The sequence below is a fragment of the Alligator mississippiensis genome, chromosome 5 (assembly GCF_030867095.1).
Source record: "Alligator mississippiensis isolate rAllMis1 chromosome 5, rAllMis1, whole genome shotgun sequence".
Classification (NCBI taxonomy): Eukaryota; Metazoa; Chordata; order Crocodylia; family Alligatoridae; genus Alligator; species Alligator mississippiensis.
In genome coordinates, this window is record NC_081828.1 from 167,075,697 (window position 1) to 167,095,928 (window position 20,232).

General features: G+C 43.6%; 1 protein-coding gene across 1 annotated transcript in view; it reads right to left on the reverse strand.

Moving 5' to 3' along the window:
* The window catches only part of SCIN (scinderin), a 91,712-nt gene that overhangs the window by 56,088 nt on the left and 15,392 nt on the right, over positions 1–20,232 (reverse strand). Inside the window, exon 4 of the mRNA XM_006261770.4 lies at positions 3,515–3,664. Within this exon, the coding sequence (XP_006261832.1) occupies positions 3,515–3,664 (150 nt within the window). The remainder of the gene's footprint in view (positions 1–3,514; positions 3,665–20,232) is intronic.

The window sequence follows — 20,232 nt, forward strand, 5'->3', positions numbered from 1 at the left end:
ATTCTCTGATATCTGCCAGAATAGTAACAATGTGTTGTAGAATCAAACTACATCCCTGACATTTTTCCTGTTCTTGTAATCATGTATGAAAGTTATTAAACATCTCATTAACCGTACAAATTCAACAGCAGCAGAACACAGCTGAATTATGCCCTGGAGAAAAGTTCTGTATTTTACTCTGTAAGTTCCCTTCCACCACCATACTCCATGGATTTCTTTCTAAACATTCTCTTTTGAGGGCAGTGAGAGTGATTTGAAAAAGACAGTAAATGTCAAAGACTCAGAAAAGTAGCCTCCATGTATTCCTCTGATTACTTGCATCTCTAATTAGATGTAAACCAGGCACTGAAAAGTGCATGTGGCCTAATTTCAAATGCATTTTACCCAAGCAATACAGCTATCAGACCTCAGCCTTTTAGAAAACATACACCTAAAATTTAGATTGATACTAAAAATCAGGTATGCTTGGAAACAAGTTACTTTTTAAAGTTATTAGCATTCATGGACATTCCATGGTTGACCTCAGAGCAGCTGTTTTTAAACAGCAGAACTATAAAAACCAACTTGAGGAACAAGAAATCATCTACAAACTGAACTGTGTTAAAATATAGTCTAAACAGGGACTACAGATTCTCATCTCATTACCGGGATCAGCTTTTATGACCCCTTTGTCCCTATGGGTTTATTGTTTGCCTCTCCCAACACTGCCCCCCACCCTTGCTCTCTCTTCCCTGTCTTTTGAATTCAAATTACTCTATTTGACAGGGTGCATATACATGTGTCTCTATGACACTGTTACTGCGCTGTCATTTAGTACTTCCTTTAGAAAATACTAAATGATGATGTAGTAATAGCCATTACTGCACCCTGCTGGTGGCGCATGGTTATTTTTAGCCACTACATCACCATAGCAATGCACTACAGCCAGGGAGCACGTTGCTATGGTGACATTAGAGATGCACTGATACATCCGTCCAATATCGGATTGGCACCGATATAAAGAAAACCAATACATCGGAAATCGGCCATATCAGGGTGATAATTTGGCTGACACATCCACAGCATAGCACAGGCAGCAAGGAGCACAGCCCAGCAGCTTGGAGAGCTGCCTCCAGCCGGTAAGTCTGGCATAGGGGGAAGGGAAAGAACGTGGCGGAACTGATCAAGGGCCCTGTGGGAAGGGAGGAGGGGAACTGGAGCAAGTGCTGCCCAGCCAGGGTGGGGCAGGTGCAGGATGGTGCCACAGCTCATCCAGGGGGTGCAGGGAAGGGAGGCAGCTTCCACCGCTGCGCACCACTTGGCCAAGAGCTGCTGGTCTGGCGGCTTGTCCGGTGGCTCCCACCACTGCTCCTGCCACTCATCCACTCCTGCCACTACCACCACTGCTCCTGCCACTTGGGGGGAGGGCATGTGCCAATGGATCTGTGCGGGACAGGCTGGGGCCAGGGCTGCGCCAAGCACTTCCCAGTAGAGCAAGGTGGGGCTGTGCTGGGCTGGGTGGCTGCAGCACTGGGAATTGGCTACGGCGAATTTGTGGCTGCAACCTCCCCTCCCTCCCCCCACTGTAGCCCCTTCCCCGTGCCCCCTGGATGAGCCACAGAACCACCCTGCACCCACCCCACCCCAGCTGGGCAGCACTTGTCCCTGTCTCAGCCCTCCTCCTCCCTCCCTGTGGGGGCCTTGATCTGTCCCCACCCTCCACTCCCCTTCTCTTCCCCCTCCCCCCACAGCTGAATGCACCTCTCCACGCTGTGGGGCTGGTATCGGAAATTGGACTGGTATTGGCCGACATGCCTCCTTAAAAATCAGCTATCAGTATCGGCTGCAAAAATCTCTATCAGTGCACCCCTTGGTGACATAGCTGTGGTGTCATGGTTTGTGTCTGCTGATGCCACGTTGCTGTAGCACATTACTATGGCGATGTAGCATCTCATGTAGACACATCCATAGACTGCTCTGTGCATGTCCTTTCACAGCCTCTGATGAAGTAAGCTCAGGCTCAAAAAAGCTTGCACATCTCTGATTTAATTAGTCTATAAGGGGCATTTTTACCCAGCATTTTTTTTTTTAATCCGAAATAATTTCTGTTTGGAAAGCATGCAGTTCAATTGAAACTATTTGCATTGACTACTTCTAGCATTACCCTGCATGTAGGCAAAAAACACAGCTAAGACTTTCACTACAGCAGTAATGAATCATGGAAAGAAATCAGTATGACTAATATGCCACAGGGATTAAAAGTACAGCATCTGTCATTCTTTTTTCCTTAAGTAATTATTAGTTAAAACCAGTATGGGAAAACAGTGGTGTAAGCGTCAACAGAAACAATGTTCTTCAGGTACACTCCTTTACTATTGCTTCATGCAGAGGGAGAAAACAATCCAAACCAAACATTAATATTTTAAATGGACACATTACATTTTGTTTAAGGATTATTTTAGGGAAAAAAAAAAGTGTGATCATTTCTCAGTTATTAAAAAGAAATATAACTTATAACTTTAATAACTACCAAAATATATTTTACTTGTTAGTAATTCAGTATATGATCTGCACAATTAGTGATGGTACAAAGTTTCAGTGTTTGAATACTTGGCCATTTATGACTAAGCCTAAAAGTGGTTAAACTGGTTTTCCTCCCGTAAGCAGCATGCGTGCTTCTTAATCAGCACCAACTGTAATACACAGTCTATACATGTAATTAACACAACTTCATATACTCTGGCTCAAACTGAGCCACAGTAAACTAATCCCAATATCACTGTCTACATGTGCGTTTAAGGGCAGCAATTTACTACACTGCTGGATATCACCTGTATCTGACAGCACTATCCAGCAGAGCAGTAAATTAGTTTACTACATCCTAATTACAATGCACGTACAGACTGTGATGCTTTACCGTGCAGCAAATTACCCTGTTGCGCAGTAAAGTGTCTTGTGTAGACAAGCCCAGTGGGTGCATCTACATGTTCATTAATGTGCAGTGGTTACTCCGCATTAAATTTAGTACTTGTATAATCAAATACTAAATGCAAAGTAACCAGAGTTACCATGCAGTAGCACCAGCACACACCATTTTAGTGACACTACTACGCAGTAGCCTAATAATACAGCACAGTAGCATATTAGCACTGTTTATGCTATTGTGCTACTGTGCCATATTATTAGGCTACTGCACAGTTAGCATCTCATGTAGACACACCCAGTGTTTATTACAATAACAACTGATACCAAGATCCCTGATGTGGTGTCACCTACACTCTCAGTTGTGATGCCCAAGAACACATGATGTGGGTGAAAAGAGCACCACTTACCTGTGGTGAATTCACCACCCTCACAACTACATAAAGCATCTTGGATTCCATTAGCGATCTCACCTGTGTAAACACTGGTCCTAATCCTGCTTAATTTAGCAGCTCTGATGAAAATGACATTCTGTCCTGAGGTAGTACTACAGTAAAATATGCCCAAGTGTTTGGATAATGGTGTGCCTGAATTAGAAATAACTGTTCAATACCTTTATAACTTCATTTGGTTCACTTCCTTCTTCCACAACGATTAACTGAGACCTTCCATTCCTTTCATTGTCCCGAATGCCAACGGCCACTTGATTAGCTTTCAGGCGCTCATACTTATTGCATGCTGAACCACACCACTGGAAAATTTTCTAGGAAAAAAAAATGAATACAGATGTTTCAGCCACTCAAATCAACACTGGACAGACTCAATAGTTTGAAAGTGTTTTTAACCCGATGCACACATTTCAAATCAGGCACATTTCAAATCAGGATAGCATCTTTGATTTCAATTAAGTTACATCAATTTACAACAGTTGAGAATTGTTTCCAAGAGTATTTCTATGTTACTTGGAACAGCAATGTAACTGTAACATCTAAGGTATTTATATAGCAATTCACACATTAGGAGATGGCTGAACTTCAGAGTTTGCATTTGGTTGTGATCTTTGGGTATCTGACACTTATCTAAACAATATGGCCCTCTTAAGTTTATTCTTGGAAGATTCTTGTCTGGCTCTGTCATGACATTTCTGGCACTTCGTTTTACAATTAGGAATGTGTTAAAATTAGAGCCTCTCTTATACGACTTTGACATAGTTCTAGTTCTGATCCCAGCCAGAAAGCAAAACAAAAACAACATCACTCAAACATTTTAGAACGTTTAGAAAGGTTCTTCCCATATACTCAGGTATGAAGAAAGGTCCTTCAAATGATTTAACCAATTCATAATTTAGGGACTATTCATTCTAGAAAGTCGTATCAATGTACATCCATTCTTGTGCGGACACATTTTAAAAACTAGGACCACAGAAAGTGAACACCAATTGAGCACTGCTATATATTCACTCATAAAAAATGTTTTCTTAACTGGAGGATTTTCTCAATATGAACCTGATCGAAAACCTATGAAAGCTCACCAACTAAGGCTCAGGCTTTGGGCAAGCTCTTCCACAGATACTGTTATCACCAGGAATCTTTCAAATGACAGCCTCACAATAAAGTTTGTTTAGAACAGGTAAAATTTTTGGCAAATCTAATCATCAGACTTGAATGCAGATTGTGTTTCAGAGAAAGAATAGATTTCAGTCCTTGCAGACCTTAATGGAAAACTTGGCAGAGCAGGACATGATTAATAGATTCATAGATTGTAAGGGGCTGGAAGGGAATTCGCAAGATCATCGGGTCCAGCCCTCCCAGCACTAGGCAGGAAAGACAGCTGGGGTTAGGTTACCCCAGCAAGGTGATCGTCCAGTCTCCTCTTGAAGATTTCCATGGTAGGTGATTGCACCACCTCTGGGGATAGTTTATTCCACAGTCTAGACACCCTAACTGATTTCCTAGAGTTAATCCTGAAGTGGACTTCCAGGAGTTTGTGGCCATTACTCCTGGTTTTACCCCAGTGTGCCCTGGTGAACAGTTGTTCACTGAGCTCTCGATGTATTCCCCTGATGTAGCAGTAAATTGCTACCCAGTCCCCTCTCAGCCTTCTCTTTTTTAGATGGAAGAGGCCCAAGTCCCCCAGTCTCTCCTTGTATGGTCTGCCTTGCAAGTCTCTGATCATATGGGTGGCTCTTCTGTGGACTCAAGTTTTTCCATGTCCTTGTTGAAGTGCAGCACCCAGAACTGGACACACTACTCCAGTTATGGTCTCACCAATGCTGAGTAGAGCAGAAGAATCACTTCCTTGGTTTTGCTTGAGATGCATCGGTTGATGCATGCCAGAGTATTGTTTGCCCTGCTGGCTACAGCATCGCACCAATGGCTCATGTTCATGCAATGGTCAGTTATTACTCCTAGGTCCCTTTCAGTCATGGTGCTAGTCAAATTGGCATCACCAAGCCTATAGGTATGGTGGGGATTGTTTCCCCCCAGATGGAGCACTTTACACTTCTCATTGTTGAGCTTCATCTGGTTCCATTTCGCTCAACTTTCCAGCCTGTCCAGGTCTGCCTAAATCTGCAGCCTATCTTCAGGTGTGATCACGCTCCCCCATAACTTGGTGTCATCCACGAACTTGGCCAGTATGCTCTTCACCCCCACATCCAAATCATTGATAAAGATGTTAAAAAGCACTGGACAGCAAGCAGTTGTAGTAGTTGATGGAGCAGTTCTGGAAACATGGTTAAAAAAAGTCAGCTATGATTTCTTGATATTATATGTACTTCCATATGCCTTCCCTACCCTCATCCCTCCCAAATGCATGTCTTAACTGGGGAAGATGATTTTTTTTTTTTGCTGGAATAGAAGCATGGAGAGGCAGTGCTGCAAAATGGCCGACAGCTTCTATCTTAAGAAGCAAACAGGAAAGCTAATATCCAGTGGAAACCCCTTTCACAAATGGTCTCTGTGGGGCTGCGGAGCTACATGGGGCTGCAGAGCTGCTCAGAGCACAGCCCTGGCTCTCCTCTGCCTCCCACTATCAGGCTGCTTTGAAACTCAAAACACTTAGAAACTTTCAAAATGTTTTGACTGCCCTCATTTCATTTTGAAGCTGTTTCAATGCTTTTTGTTTTGTTTCAAATTTCACTGTTTTGAGCTTGAACAGCTTTGAAACGAAACATTTGGCGAAATTTCACACAGCCCTACTGTTTTTCTGCGAAGGTACAGACAATTTACCACTATCCAAAGTGCTGGAGGTAGCTAAGTCTTTATATCACTTTTTAAATGTTTCCTTGTTGATTGCCACTAAAACCTGCTGCCACAATAGATCCAGGGCAAAAACAGCATTCATTTGAGTGTTGTTTTCGTAAAATTGACCTATGAAATACAGCTTCTTTGCGAAAAGTTTAAGTAATTCCTTTTAAACAGCACAAGCTGTGGCTGGTGCAGAATGTGACAGCCGACCTTCTGACACAGATGGATTACCATAAATACTTAACTCCAGTCTACGGTGGGAAGGCAGGCCTACTTGCAGAAAACTATATCTGGTGCCCCTCAGCTTCAGTGGGCACATCTACATGAGACGTTTACAGCAAAGTTGACTAATTAGCTCCACAGTAAAATGTCAACATGACACACGTGATGTTATTAGGTTGGAGTAACTGCCAAATATAAGTACTATCCCGCAGCGGAGTAATTTACTCTGCCACAGACAGATGTAGACAGAGACTGGGCTGGCTGGGGCATGAGGGTGCTACAGTGTGGCAGTTGCCTGCTGTCTAGCTCCGCACTGGAGCACCGTCCTGTCCTAGCCAGTCCCCCTGTAGCATGTTGAGGCAGGGGGTGAACAGCTCCAGGCTGGCATAAAATATAAAGTTACATTTTGCTTTTATTCATACGGCTCTGACACAGGGCATGGTACAGTTCTGGGCTTAACTAAAGAAAACTATTTTTAGTTTTATATTTCTAGTCTTATTCTGAACTGGCAGACTGACAAGAACAAACATCCATTAAAGGGAAAATAACCTTCAAATGTTCACTCCTCTCAAAATAGGAGCTTCATTCATCAGTAATTTCTGTACCAAACACTGTTTATTTTTCAGAAGTCCCTTTTTGAATTTTTTTTTAAAAAGGCAGCTGAGCAAAGTAGAGGAAACAGTACTTTACAGAGCTGTGTTTTGTTACAGACCTGGTATCCATCTCTATTATATATAATTTTCAATGCAACCTTGGGGTAAATAATTATCTCTTTACACACACTGAGTCTCAATTGTATGGGAGTTTGTGTGGGAGTAACAGATCAACAATGAGACTGAGGAGGTTATAATCTGATGCTATATTCTAAAGGACAAGAAAGTGGAATAGGCCACAGCTGATGAAAGCATGAAGTTCAACAATATTGTCCAGTATGACATACGCTGCTCTAACCTACCAAGGAGTTCAGAATAGCAGTCATATCAACCCACAACATAAAAAACTGTAGATCTGGCTACCAAAAGGTTATAATTGGCTTTAAATATATGTTTTTAATGTTAAGTGTCAGAGTCTTTATTGGCCTTCTGGGTTTTGACTCAAAGGTATATGTTATTCATATTTTCCAGCTTTGCTCTAAAACCACATCGACTAGGACTCTTAAATGAAAAAAGAGATTTGTGTCTAACCATATGTCTACAGAACCTGGATGTTTAGGGGGAAAACAAATGCTACAACTCAATAAAATTGTGAACGATAGCAATAATTAATTCACTCAGAAGGTGTGCAGAAAGTGCCCTTTCCAGAAACAAAGAGCAAACAGTGGTCTCACTCTCATGTTCTGATGTCAGCAGTGATTAAACTAGACAACTGATGGTGTGTCTACACAAAATGTTTACTGCAGAGTAGACCCAAGATGTTTAATTAGCTCCACAGTAAAGTCTCCACATCTGCACATGTGGCCCTATTAGGCCATAGTAAACTCCACTGCAGGTTAGTACTTGTAAATACAAGTACTTTTCTGTGGCAGAATTTTTTTAGTGTGCAGCAACACACATGTAGACGCCAACCCAGCTGGCTGGGGAATGAGGGTGCTTCAGCACAGGGGCTGCCTGCCGACTAGTCCTGCACCCTCATGCCCCAGCCAGCCCTTCCACATCACGTTAAGGCAGAGCAAAGGAGCCCCGGGCTGGCAGGCTGACCCTCTGGCTCCCCTGCCAGCTGGTGCTGCTCTGACCTGGCACAACATGCTGCAGTCCCGACTGTAGGCACACATGTAAATGCGGTGCCCGGAAGCAATAAACTTCAGTGCAACATGTGCCAGAGTTTATTCCTGCACATTAACAGCGCATGTAAATGCACCCTGAGCGTATCTGAACTGACACAGACTGGTGGACCTCTTTTGGGGCTGCAGCATAAGCCAGCCAAGAAATTGGTCCTCATTATTAGTGCTTTCTAGAGCTCTGAGAAGTGGTCCTGTCATACCGTTTCTATGTAGTAAGACAGCATCTACCATCTCAAGATTTCTCCTCTCCCACCTAGCCCTCTAGCAAATGGAACAATAGTGTTTGGTGTATTGGTTACAGCATGGCACTAGGAGTCACCAGTCCTCAGACTGCCCTGGGTTTCCTGAGACCCTGGGCAAGTCACACAGTTTCTATTTGAAAGAAGCAGAAACAGAAGAAGTTTCTATTTGAAATATTTGCCTACAATACAAAAGTAAACAGAGAATGGACTGCTTGTTTACATGTCTCTTTGAGATCTTAAAAGGAAAATATCAAGGTATTTTTTATCCAATAGACAAGGAAAACACATCCCTGCATATCCAGTTCTGGCCCTGAACTGGATGGGGAGCTACTAAAAAAACACAGCAGGCAAAAAACAAAACAAACAAAACAAAAATTAACTTGCTCATTTTGCGGGTGGTTTGGTATAAAAACAGTTCTTATTCTCTCCACGCACAGTAGTAGCCTTTGTATTCAGCTGGCTCCCTGTCCAAATTGAAAGCAAATGAAAACATATTACCTGCCCAGGCTCTATAAGCCTTATTCAGGACTAAAAAACCACACAGACTGCAAAAGCCAAAAACACATGCCACACCATTTTTCATGACTAACAGCATTCATGGAAAGGGGAATCTTTGTCACTGGTGTAAAAAAAGTTTTATATCACAGTGTGTTTCTTCAAGTTCCCAGCAGCTCTCTCACTCCTACTTTACTCTTGATAATGCTGACTGGCTTCTAGTCAGTACAATAAGCACCTTTCCTTTCTAGGCACTTTCAGTAGATATTAGAACCTACTGAGTATATTACAAGTTTGGACAGCTGCAGCAGGCCTAGTGGCAAAAATAGATTCATATTGTAAAGAAACAAGCTAAGCTGTACTTACAAGGAAAGACACTTTCATTGGAGGACACAAAGTCTTTACATTCCAATGCATGCTGTGAAGAATTATATCCACAATGTATGGCATGAGTATCCTCAGTGTATGGCATGCAGCTGATTGGGGAGAAGACAGGCAGAACAGCAACAGACAGGGCAGGAAGCAAAAGCAGAGAAACAGATTGGGTAGAGGAAAGGGATCAGGGAGGGTATGGGGCTAATCTGTGGCATGCCTGCCAATAAGGCTAGCCCCCACTGCCCCAAAGGATTTTAAAAAAATGTTCCTTTTATTAAATGAACCCAAGTAAGTACAGTGGGAAGCTGGCTGGGAGGTTTGAATACACTGAATAAAATTCAGCAGTCGCCTTTCCCTGTATATACTATCCATTTATTGCCATTAATTGCCATGTCTAGTTCCATGAATCACATGCATGGCAAATCAGAACTGAAGCATTCAGAACACAGAAACAGGAAGCAAAATATTGTCGTCATGGTCCTTCCCCTCAAACAGGTACAAGTACTTGAAACAAAATAAACCAAAACCTTAGATCCAGAAAGTCCCAGATTTTGGGGAAGTCTGGAACCAGATCTGAACTTTGCTTCCCTAAACACACATGCACGCACACACACAAAAATGCTGTTCATTCATTTACTAACAGAGAAAAAGCTTAAATTCTGTTTTCTTTTATACCAGGGAAATTCTTCAAAGCCTAGACACAGGAGTAGAGGTGGATGTCATTTTCTTGGATTTTAGCAAGGCCTTCAATATGATATCTCATCCCATTCTCATAAATAAATTAAGAGGCTGTGATATAGATGTTTACACGGTTCGGTGGGTGGCAAATTGACTTAGCAGTTGCACCTAGGGAGTGGTAGTAGATGGGTCGGTATCGACGTGGAAGAATGTGGGTAGTGGGGTCCCACAGGGTTTGGTCCTTGGACCTGTACTCTTCAATGACTTCATCAGTGATTTGGATGTGGGTGTGAAGTCTGTCCAAGTTTGCAGACGATACTAAATTGTGGGGTGAAGTGCGTGCTCTGGAGGGTAGAGAATGATTGCAGGCAGACCTGGACAGGTTAGAAAAGTGGGCAGTACACAATAGGATGCAGTACAACAAGGACAAGTGCAGAGTGCGTCACCTAGGGCACAAAAATACGCAGCACGCCTACTGGCTAGGAAGTGACCCTCTCAGCAGCACAGAAGCAGAAAGGGATCTCAGAGTCATAGTGGACTCCAAGATGAACATGAGTTGTCAGTGTGACGATATCGTCAGGAAAGCTAACCACACTTTATCATGCATCAGCTGATGCATGACAAATAGGACCAAGGAGGTAATACTTCCCCTCTATGCAGCATTGGTCAGACTGCAGTTGAAGTATTGCGTCCAGTTTTGGGCACTGTACTTCAAGAAGGATGTTGAGAGACTCAAGGGAGACCAGAGGAGAGCCACTCATATGGTCAGGGGCTTACAGAACAAGTCCTATAAGGAGAGACTGAGGGATCTGGACCTCTTTAGCCTCCTCAAGACACGGCTGAGAGGTGATCTCGTGGCCTACAAATTCATTAGTGGAACACAGCAATGATTTGTTGATTCAGATCACAGACCCAATTTAATTCAGCAAAATCTGAAAGTGAAGATTCGATGCTGATTCAGAGAACCATAGACACAGCTTTAAATGTTTTTTCTACATACCTTGAGGTACCAAGCGTGGTTCATGAACGCTATACGGTGGGGCAGATGAAGCTCCCAAAGGGGGGGGGGGGGGGGGGCGGAAGTGGACCGGAAGTCTTCTGGTCCACTTCCAGGCCTGCTGCCGAGCGTGCTGGGGATTCGCCTGCACTGCTCTGGGAAGTTCCATCCACCCCACCATCTCAGCATTCATGAGCCGCCTGGTACCTTGAGATACGTAGAAAAAATATATAAAACTGTGTCTATGTCCAAATCGTCGAACCTCTCTGAAATGATTTGGAGGGTTCTGATTCAATTCAGAGAAATTAAAGGGTCTCCTGATTTGATTCAGATTTGGAGATTTGGCTGCCGAATCAGGCTGAATCGAATCAGTGATGAAAACTTCGTACAGGCCATTTAACAGCATCTGATAAAGTGAGAGCTTCCTCGTGAAAGCTTAAACATCTCTGATTCAGTTAGTCTATACAGAGAGAAAACAGTTTGTAGTTCTCACATTTGTTAGCAGGTCAAGGTAAATCCCAGCATTAATTTGCCCAGTTCTGTAACTCGACTGTCTATCTCAGAGGTACTCAACCCCCAGCCTGTGGGCCAGGTCAGGTGACACCACTCCCCTGCTGCCAAACTTCTGGACCCATAGGGAGCCCTAAATGCTAGATCAGGCAGGAATGGTGCTAGGCCCCAGGGCCCAATCCCAGCACACAGGGCTGGGCAAGGGGTTGGCACCAGGCTGGTACACAGACCAACCCTATGCCATTCATCTGGCCCGTGAAGCCAAACGCTTGAGCACCACTAGTCTAACCCAAATGAAAACACAATCTGCTTTCACTAAGGTGAGACATGAAGTTACTTACCTAAGATTAGTTAACATCCATCAAGAATATTATACTGTATACAAATAAAGATGTGCCCTTTTAGTGTGTCTTCTCTCCATTATTGCTTTCCTCCCTCCTAAATACTTCCCATTTCTGTAATTGGAGCAGGCCTCTCAGTCTGCATTTGAAACCCCTGGATTGATTTTCCCCTTCTTCTCCCTACTCCTAATGTTTCCTACTTTGTTGAATTTAATCAATAAACTAAAAATCTACACTGAAAAAAAAAATTACCAGTTATCCATTTTGTTGGTAAACTGCTGTGAAGGCAGATTGTTTGAGTATGAAACAAGTTAAAGAAAAGCCCCTGCCCCCACCCCCCAAAAAATACCCCAAATTGTAGGCTCAGAGCATAAAGGGCAAGGCAGAACCTAAAAAGGAAATCTGGAGTGAAGTCATGCCTCTCCCTCCCACGCCCCTTTCCTTCCCCAGCTAAATTGTTAAATCTGCCTCTCAAACTTGTTGAAACCATGATGCTGTGTGTGAGACTTCGAAGCATACAAACAGTTCAATCAATCAAACTGATGTCTGAGACTACTATGGGCCTCTCTCAATTATAAGGATGCCATTGTCTCTGTAACCCATTTACGATTCTCCCATCTGACCCAGATAGAAATAAAAAACAGCTGAGAGAGAGAGAAAAAAAAATATTTCCACTGGCTTGACACGAACATCCATCTACAGCATTTCCATTTCTTCATATGACATATTACCTAACCATTGTATTAGTACATTTGGGGAACTTACAGCACTATTTTGGACTCTCAGCAAAGGATATAAATACCCAGAGTACATGAGCTCAGAGAGAAGCACAAGGAATGACACACTCTGGGATTTCTTATTCCACAGACAGCTTTAGGAAGAAAGGGCATGTAAGTAGATATTTAAGCACTGTCAGGCATCTATTTAGGCACAGTTGCATCTATTATAGTGTTACAGATACCTCACCTTTATTGGGAGTCTGCAAATGCCAGTGTTTTTCTTGGAATCAGGCAATTTAAAAATAATATGCATGTAGCTCTTATAGCTAAAAACACCACAAAGACTCTTGAAAACTGCAGCATAAATAAAAATCAAATTCAAAGTTTATCTTTCTTCATCTCTGAAGGTCTAATGTGGTTTTTGGAATTCTCCAAGTCAGCAATACTGATACTAAATATTCACACGAGAACCACTGTAGATCACTGGGAAGGACAGAGCACTATTAACTGTCACACCAAGCAAAGTGAACTATACTGCATGTAGATATAAACCATGGGCCATATACTATTACACCTCTTAGCTACAGAAGTGCAATTCCATTCTACTCTGAGTCCCTGGAAAAACAGGTAATAAAAAGGGTGAGGAAGTCCTTGTCTTCCTTCCTGCTTTTTATGACCTATCTTAAGAGTAAGATTACACTGTGTACTATGGAAGTGGATACATTAATAGATTTTCAGGAACGTGAACAAAATGGAACAGGTTTTGTTATAGATGCCTAAATCCACTTTGATGCTTAATAGGTGGAATAGATTCTGGCCCTGTGTCTCTAAACTGCTAAACTGTTATGGAATCAGTTGAACTGAATCGCAAGTACTATTTCAGTTTACTCTTAGTTAACAACTATCACAGCTATACATAAAATTTAAATTCAAGAGTTGTCTCAAATTATAAAAGTAGTTAGTTGCAAGAGAAAAAGGGGACATTGAAGGACAATGAAGGAAGGACATTAGGAGATAGAGATACATAATATTTTTCCTACACTACTGGTAGCATGGCAGAGGGAACAGGATTAAAGAAGATAATATAATACATTCATGATGGTCAATCCCCTTAAACTGAAAATCTAGATTTACAGCTGTCTGATCTGGTTTATTGCCAAAAAAGTGGTTAAATACAAGCAACTAATATACCAAGGGGAACAGAACAAAAACCCACCCAGAAAAAGGAAAGGAGATTGCAGAAGGAGACAGTGGGATAGTGAATCATAGCTATTGGTAAGGCATCTAAAGTAGGTATCTGTGCTCTTCATCTTATTAATATCATGTAGAAGAAATAAAAAAAGAAAACATTGTATCTATAGGAGGAAGGAAACCAGCCACTGATGTCAAAACAAAGAAGAAAAGAGGAATTTTTGTGAAAAAAGAGGAAGTCTTCCAATTATTTTACAGATGGACACTCTCTAATGCAGTTTAGAAGAGATGGCCATTTCAGTTCCTTACTAAATATTACTGGCACCATGTTAGGGGTATAAGCACAAGTAGAGGAGAAACTCTATAGTCATATGATTTTTACTCCAGATAACCTCATGGTGCTTGGGTCAGGTCCTGGAGAACTGGAAAATGTAGTCCCTATTTTCAAGAAGGGGAGGAAGGAGGATCCGAGTAATTACAGGTCAGTCAGTCTCACCTACATCCTTGGAAAAGTCTTTGAAAAGATTTTGAAAGATCATATCTGTGGGAGCCCAGAAGGAAAAATAATGTAGCAGGCAAACCAGCATGGATTCATAGCAGGTAGATCATGCCTGACCAATCTGGTTTCGTTTTATGACAGGGTCACAAAATGCTTAGATGCAGGAGTAGAGGTGGATGTCGTTTTCTTGGATTTTAGCAAGGCCTTCAATACGATATCTCATCCCATTCTCATAAATAAATTAAAAGGCTGCGATATAGATGTTTACAAGGTTCGGTGGGTGGCAAATTGGCTTAGCGGTTGCACCTACAGAGTGGTAGTAGACGGGTCAGTATCGACCTGGAAGGATGTAGGTAGTGGGGTCCCACAGGGTTTGGTCCTTGGACCTGTACTCTTCAATATCTTCATCAGTGATTTGGATGTGGGTGTGAAGTCTGTCCAAGTCTGCAGATGATACTAAATTGTGGGGTGAAGTGCGTGCGCTGGAGGGTAGAGAACGATTGCAGGCAGACCTAGACAGGTTAGAAAAGTGGGCAGTACACAATAGGATGCAGTACAACAAGGACAAGTGCAGAGCACATCACCTAGGGTGCAAAAATATGCAGCACACCTACTGGCTGGGAAGTGACCCTCACAGCAGCACAGAAGTGGAAAGGGATCTTGGAGTCATAGTGGACTCCAAGATGAACATGAGTCATCAGTGTGACGAAACTGTCAGAAAAGCTAACCACACTTTATCATGCATCAGCTGATGCAGGACACGTAGAACCAAGGAGGTGATACTTCCCCTCTACGTGGCATTGGTCAGACTACAGTTGAAGTACTGCATCCAGTTTTGAGCACTGTACTTCAAGAAGGAGGTTGATAGACTTGAGAGGGTCCAGAGGAGAGCCACTCGTACGGTCAGGGGCTTTCAGGACAAGTCCTATGAGGAAAGACTGAGGGACCTGGGTCTCTTCAGCCTCCACAAGAGAAGGCTGAGAGGTGATCTTGTGGTCGCCTACAAATTCATCAGGAAGACGCAGCAAGGGATCAGAGATGCTCTGTTCACCAGGGCACCTCTTGAGGTAACAAGGAACAATGGTCACAAACTGACAGAGCGTAGATTTAGGCTAGATATCAGGAAAAACTTCTTCATGGTAAGGGTGGCCAAAATTTGGAATGGGCTTCCAAGGGAGGTGGTGCTCTCCCCTACCTTGGGAGTCTTTAAGAGAAAGCTGGCTGGGGTCATTTGACCCCAGCACTCTTGCTGCCTAGGGCAGGGGGTCAGACTCAATGATCTGTTGAGGTCCCTTCCCACCCTAGCATCTATGAATCTATGATACCTGGAATTATCCCACACCTTGATCCTCCAGCAACTGGAGAAATAATTCTGAGTCCATCTCACCTCTTTAATGAGCAATGTATCTTGCCCACTATTACTACCTAATAAGAGGCATATGTATCAATTAATATGAGCCCCATTTATCTTACTGCATGGATATTCTTCCACCAGCTCCTTATAGGGAATCCCAATACTGCACAGATTCCAGCTTTCTCTGTAATGACCACTGGCTAATAACATTGTTGCAATCTTATTAATCTAAGAAGAAAAACCACCATGCTGTGTAGTTATCAGATTGGAATTCTGCCTACCTGAAGGAGTATCTGGAGACATGTTCCTTTTCCTCATGTGTAACAGCATTACTAACTAGCATTTTTCAACGCAAAGATTTTCTACTTTATTTTCTTCTAGTGGCTGGGGGCTGCACACAGCAGGCGCCTCACCAGCACAGCCTGAGCCAAGTCCCTGTCCACCCCCCCACCCTTATCTCCCTGATTGCAAGCTCCCACAGCACAGTGTGGTGGGTGGTTCTCCACTTCCCACAGTGCAGGTGGCTTCCTCCATCAATGCACTGCATTGGTGAGCAAGAAGCCCACCGGCTTCCTTGGCTGCGGGCTCCCCCATCACTTCAGGCTGCACTGAAATGTACTGCCATGTCCCATCTCTGCCCTGCTAGAGACAGAAATTGCACATAAACCAGCATAAGTAATCAGAAACCAGTTCAAATCTGTAATACAACAGAAGTTCAGTGCACATAAACTGCTTTCAAAATACCAAAACCGGTTTGAGATAAACCAGGATGGATGTAGTATCAGACTTCACCAATTCAGGTTAAATCGCTTTTACTAAACTTCTGTCTCAGACCCCCTCCAGATTCAAGTTAACTCTCAGTCCCCCAGAATCGCAGGATGCTTTGTACCTCCCCCACAACCTTGCCTCGCAAGGTGGGCAGGCTAGCTTTGGCCCAAGATATCTGCTCCAGCCAAGCAGGTGTCTGCTCTAGCAGTCCCTGGCTTCTGGCCTGGGCCACTAAGGCATGTGGCTGCATTTCCAGAATAAAAAGTGAATGTGTGTTCATTTGCTTATTGGTTCATTCTACACAGCCTTAGAAGACTGACTTCAGGCAGCCTCATGCTTTTTGACTGTCTGTACTTAGCCCTGAAGTGAGAGCAGGAAATGAAAGCCACAAAACGCAGGAGGAAGCTGGAGACCCTAGTCACAGCAGCAGCCACAGAAATGAGGGGGGGCAGTAGCCAAGGAGAAGCTGAAGAGGAGAGGGGAGGAGGGTACAAAACTTTACTTTCTGGGCTTCCAGTTGGGTAGCCATGCATTAAGTGAAGAAAAAAAACTAAATAGGATGTTTTAGTTTCCTTTTTCATACACGTTTCTAAATATAATTGTGCGGGCCGGGAGCAGTCTGAGGCTTTCGGGGGCGCGCGGCAGGCTGTGGCCAGCAGCCCTGGCACGTGGGTCGGGGAATTCGGCACAGCGGACTAGAATTAGGCACGGACGCGAAGCAGTTGATTAAAGATTATTTTACTTACACCGTAGATGGTCGCGGTGCAGGCAGGAAAACTTGCTTGAGTTGCAGTTACAGATAGGAAAGAAGAAGAGCGGACAAGAGTTCTAACCGCGAACTCTGGTCCAAGGCCAGCTGAGAGCTGTAGAACCGCAAGCCCGTCGAATCAACTGGACGAAATAACCCGAGAAGAGCTCTGGATACCACGATGAGAGTCCGAAAGGTGACTCTCCACGAGCACGCAGGGAAGGGTACATCGAGGGATCAGGCAGCGACAGGGAGAGGCTAGAGGTTGATCAGGCCCCTATATCCTTCTTAAGGCACACACTGGGTTTGTTAGGCTCCACAGCGCTTAGAGTTCTTCACGAGATGTGAAGTCCTTCTTCTCCTCCTCCAGATGGTTGTGGAGTCCTCCAGCTTGGGCAGAAACTGCTCAAGCCTCTTATACGGCTAGCAAGCCAATCACTAGCCGCCACGTGGGAATAATTTAGAAACAGTCAACAGTGGGACACAAATTTACATATGGGTGGCGGGAACTCCTTTGCACCGGGGTTGTCTCTATGCAACTGAGAATTGCACCGTGCAAAGAAAGCTCCGTGTGGCGGGAAATAATTCTGCAGTGCTGAAGTGCACACACAATCATACCCTTTGGGTCATGACAATAATCAGAAAAAAAATAAAATGGAACTAGTGCACCATATTAGTCATGTATTTAAAAATGCATGCAAATGATGTATGTCCCCATAATGAGAAAATTTAATGGAATTGTACATAATCTAGGCAGCACAGTTTGGAGAGAAGGTGAGCAGTCCTCAGTGGTGAAGGAACAGGTTAAGAACTACTTAGAACAGCTGGATCTATACAGTATAAGTCCATGGGGCCAGATGGCATGCACCCAAGGGTGCTGAGGGAATTGGCTGATGTGACTGCAGAGTCACTGGACATCATCTTTGAAAATTAATGCCGATCAGGAAAGCTCCCAGATAACTGGAAAAGGGCAAACATTGTGCCTATATTTAAAAAAGAGAAAAAGGAGGATCTAGGGAACTACAGACTAGTCAGCCTCACCTCAGTCCCTGGAAAAATCATGGAGCAGATCCTCAAGGAATCCATGTATAAGCACTTGGAGGAGAAAAGGGTGATTAGGAGCAATCAGCATGGATTCACCATAGGCAGGTCATGCCTGACCAACCTGATTGCCTTCTATGAGGTAACGGCCTCTGTGGATGTGGGGAGACCGATGGATGTGGTGTACCTTGGCTTTAGCAAGGTTTTTGATACCATCTTCCACAACATTCTCACAGACAAGTTAAGTAAGTATGGGTTGGATGAATGGCCTGTAAGGAGGATAGAAAACTGGCTGGAGCATCAGGTTCAGATAATAGTAATCAATGGCTCAATGTCTACTTAGCAGCCAGTATCAAGTGGAGTGCCCCAGAGGTCAGTCCTGGGGCCAATTTTGTTCAATATCTTCATCAACAATCTGAAAGATGGCATAGAGCGCACTCTCAGCAACTTTGCAGATGACACTAGGCTGGGGGGAGTAGCAGATATGCTGGAGAGTAGGATTCAGAGTGACCTAGACAAACTGGAGGATTGGGCCAAAAGGAATCTCACAAGGTTCAACAAGGACAAGTACAAAGTCCTGCACTTAGGATGGAACAATCCCATGCACTGGTACAGGCTGGGGGCTGACTGGCTGGGCAGCAGCTCTGCAGAAAAGGATGTGGGGGTCACAGTGGACAAGCTGAATATGTGCCAGCAGTGTGCCTTTGTTGCCAAAAAGGCTAATGGCATACTAGGCTGCATTGGTAGGAGTGCTGCCAGCAGGTCAACTGTAGTGATTATTCCCCTCTGCTCAGCACTGGTGAGGCTGCATCTGGATTACTGTGTTCAGTTTTGGGCCCCTCACTACAAAAAGGATGTGAAAAAATTGGAGAGAGTCCAGCAGAGTGTGACAAAAATGGTAAGGAGGCTGGGGGACATGACTTGTGAAGAAAGACTGGGGGAACTGGGCTTGTTTAGAAGAGGAGACTTAACAGCAGTCTTCGACTACCTGAAGTGGGGGTTTGAAAGAGGATGGACCTAGGCTATTCTCAGTAATGACAGATGACTGAACAAGGAGCAGTGGTCTCAAGTTGTAGCAAGAGAAGTTCAGGATCAATATTAGGAAGAATTTTCTCACTAGGGTAGTAAAACACTGGAACAGATTATCCAGAGAGGTGGCAGAAGCTCCATCCTTGGGGGTTTTCAAAACCCAGCTAGACAAAACTTCGGCTGGGATGATCTAGTTGGGGCTAGTCCTGCTTTGAGCAGGAGCTTGGACTAGATGAGCTCCTGAGGTCCCTTCCAACCCCAACTTTCTATAATTTTATCTCTGCTACATAATTTGCTCCACTTTTACTTTTAAAAAGACATTCATTTCCTCCTGTCTCTGTTTAAGTCAGTGCATGCTCTCAGTAAATAAATAAATAAAATAGGGATGTTTCCCTCAGGTTTTGGAGGTCCTGAGGAGTTAAGCAGTTTTCAAAAAGTTTGGCGGGTATTTAAAATGCAGTAGTTCAGTGTAGCTGTCACTCATTAGATATCAGTAACTGTCAGCATCATGTTCAGCACTGTACATATCCCAGGCAAACCTGATACACAGAGAGCGTGTCTACATGTGTCCCTGACTCCGTATTTGGTATTTTAGTACTAAATGACTGAACAGTACCCACCAGTATTGCCCAGTGCTGGTGATACACAGTTACTTCTAGACACTGCGTCACTGTAGCAATGGGCTACGGCAACATAATTCATTGCTACAGCAATGTAGCTCTGGTGGGCACAAACCATGACACTGACATTACGTCAACGTAGCAATAAGCCACAACGCCGTAGGTCATCGTTACAACAACGTAGTGGCTCACGTAGGTGCTCCCAGAGATGCTTTAAAAAAAAAACAAAAAAAAACACACATGCTTTTAATCAGGGAAACCCTTGGTGGCCGACAGTTTTTTAGTCCTGGTCATAATAAACTTTCTTAATTATCTCTTTATTATCTGTACAAAGTGCAGGTTTCAAAATACTGAAGGAATTGAGCTCAATAAGGAATTCAAATGAGATTTCAAGGAAATGTGCCCAGGGATAAGTTTTATTTTCTTGATATTAATATTTGATGATTGGCCTGTTGACGTGTGGCACAAAATGGA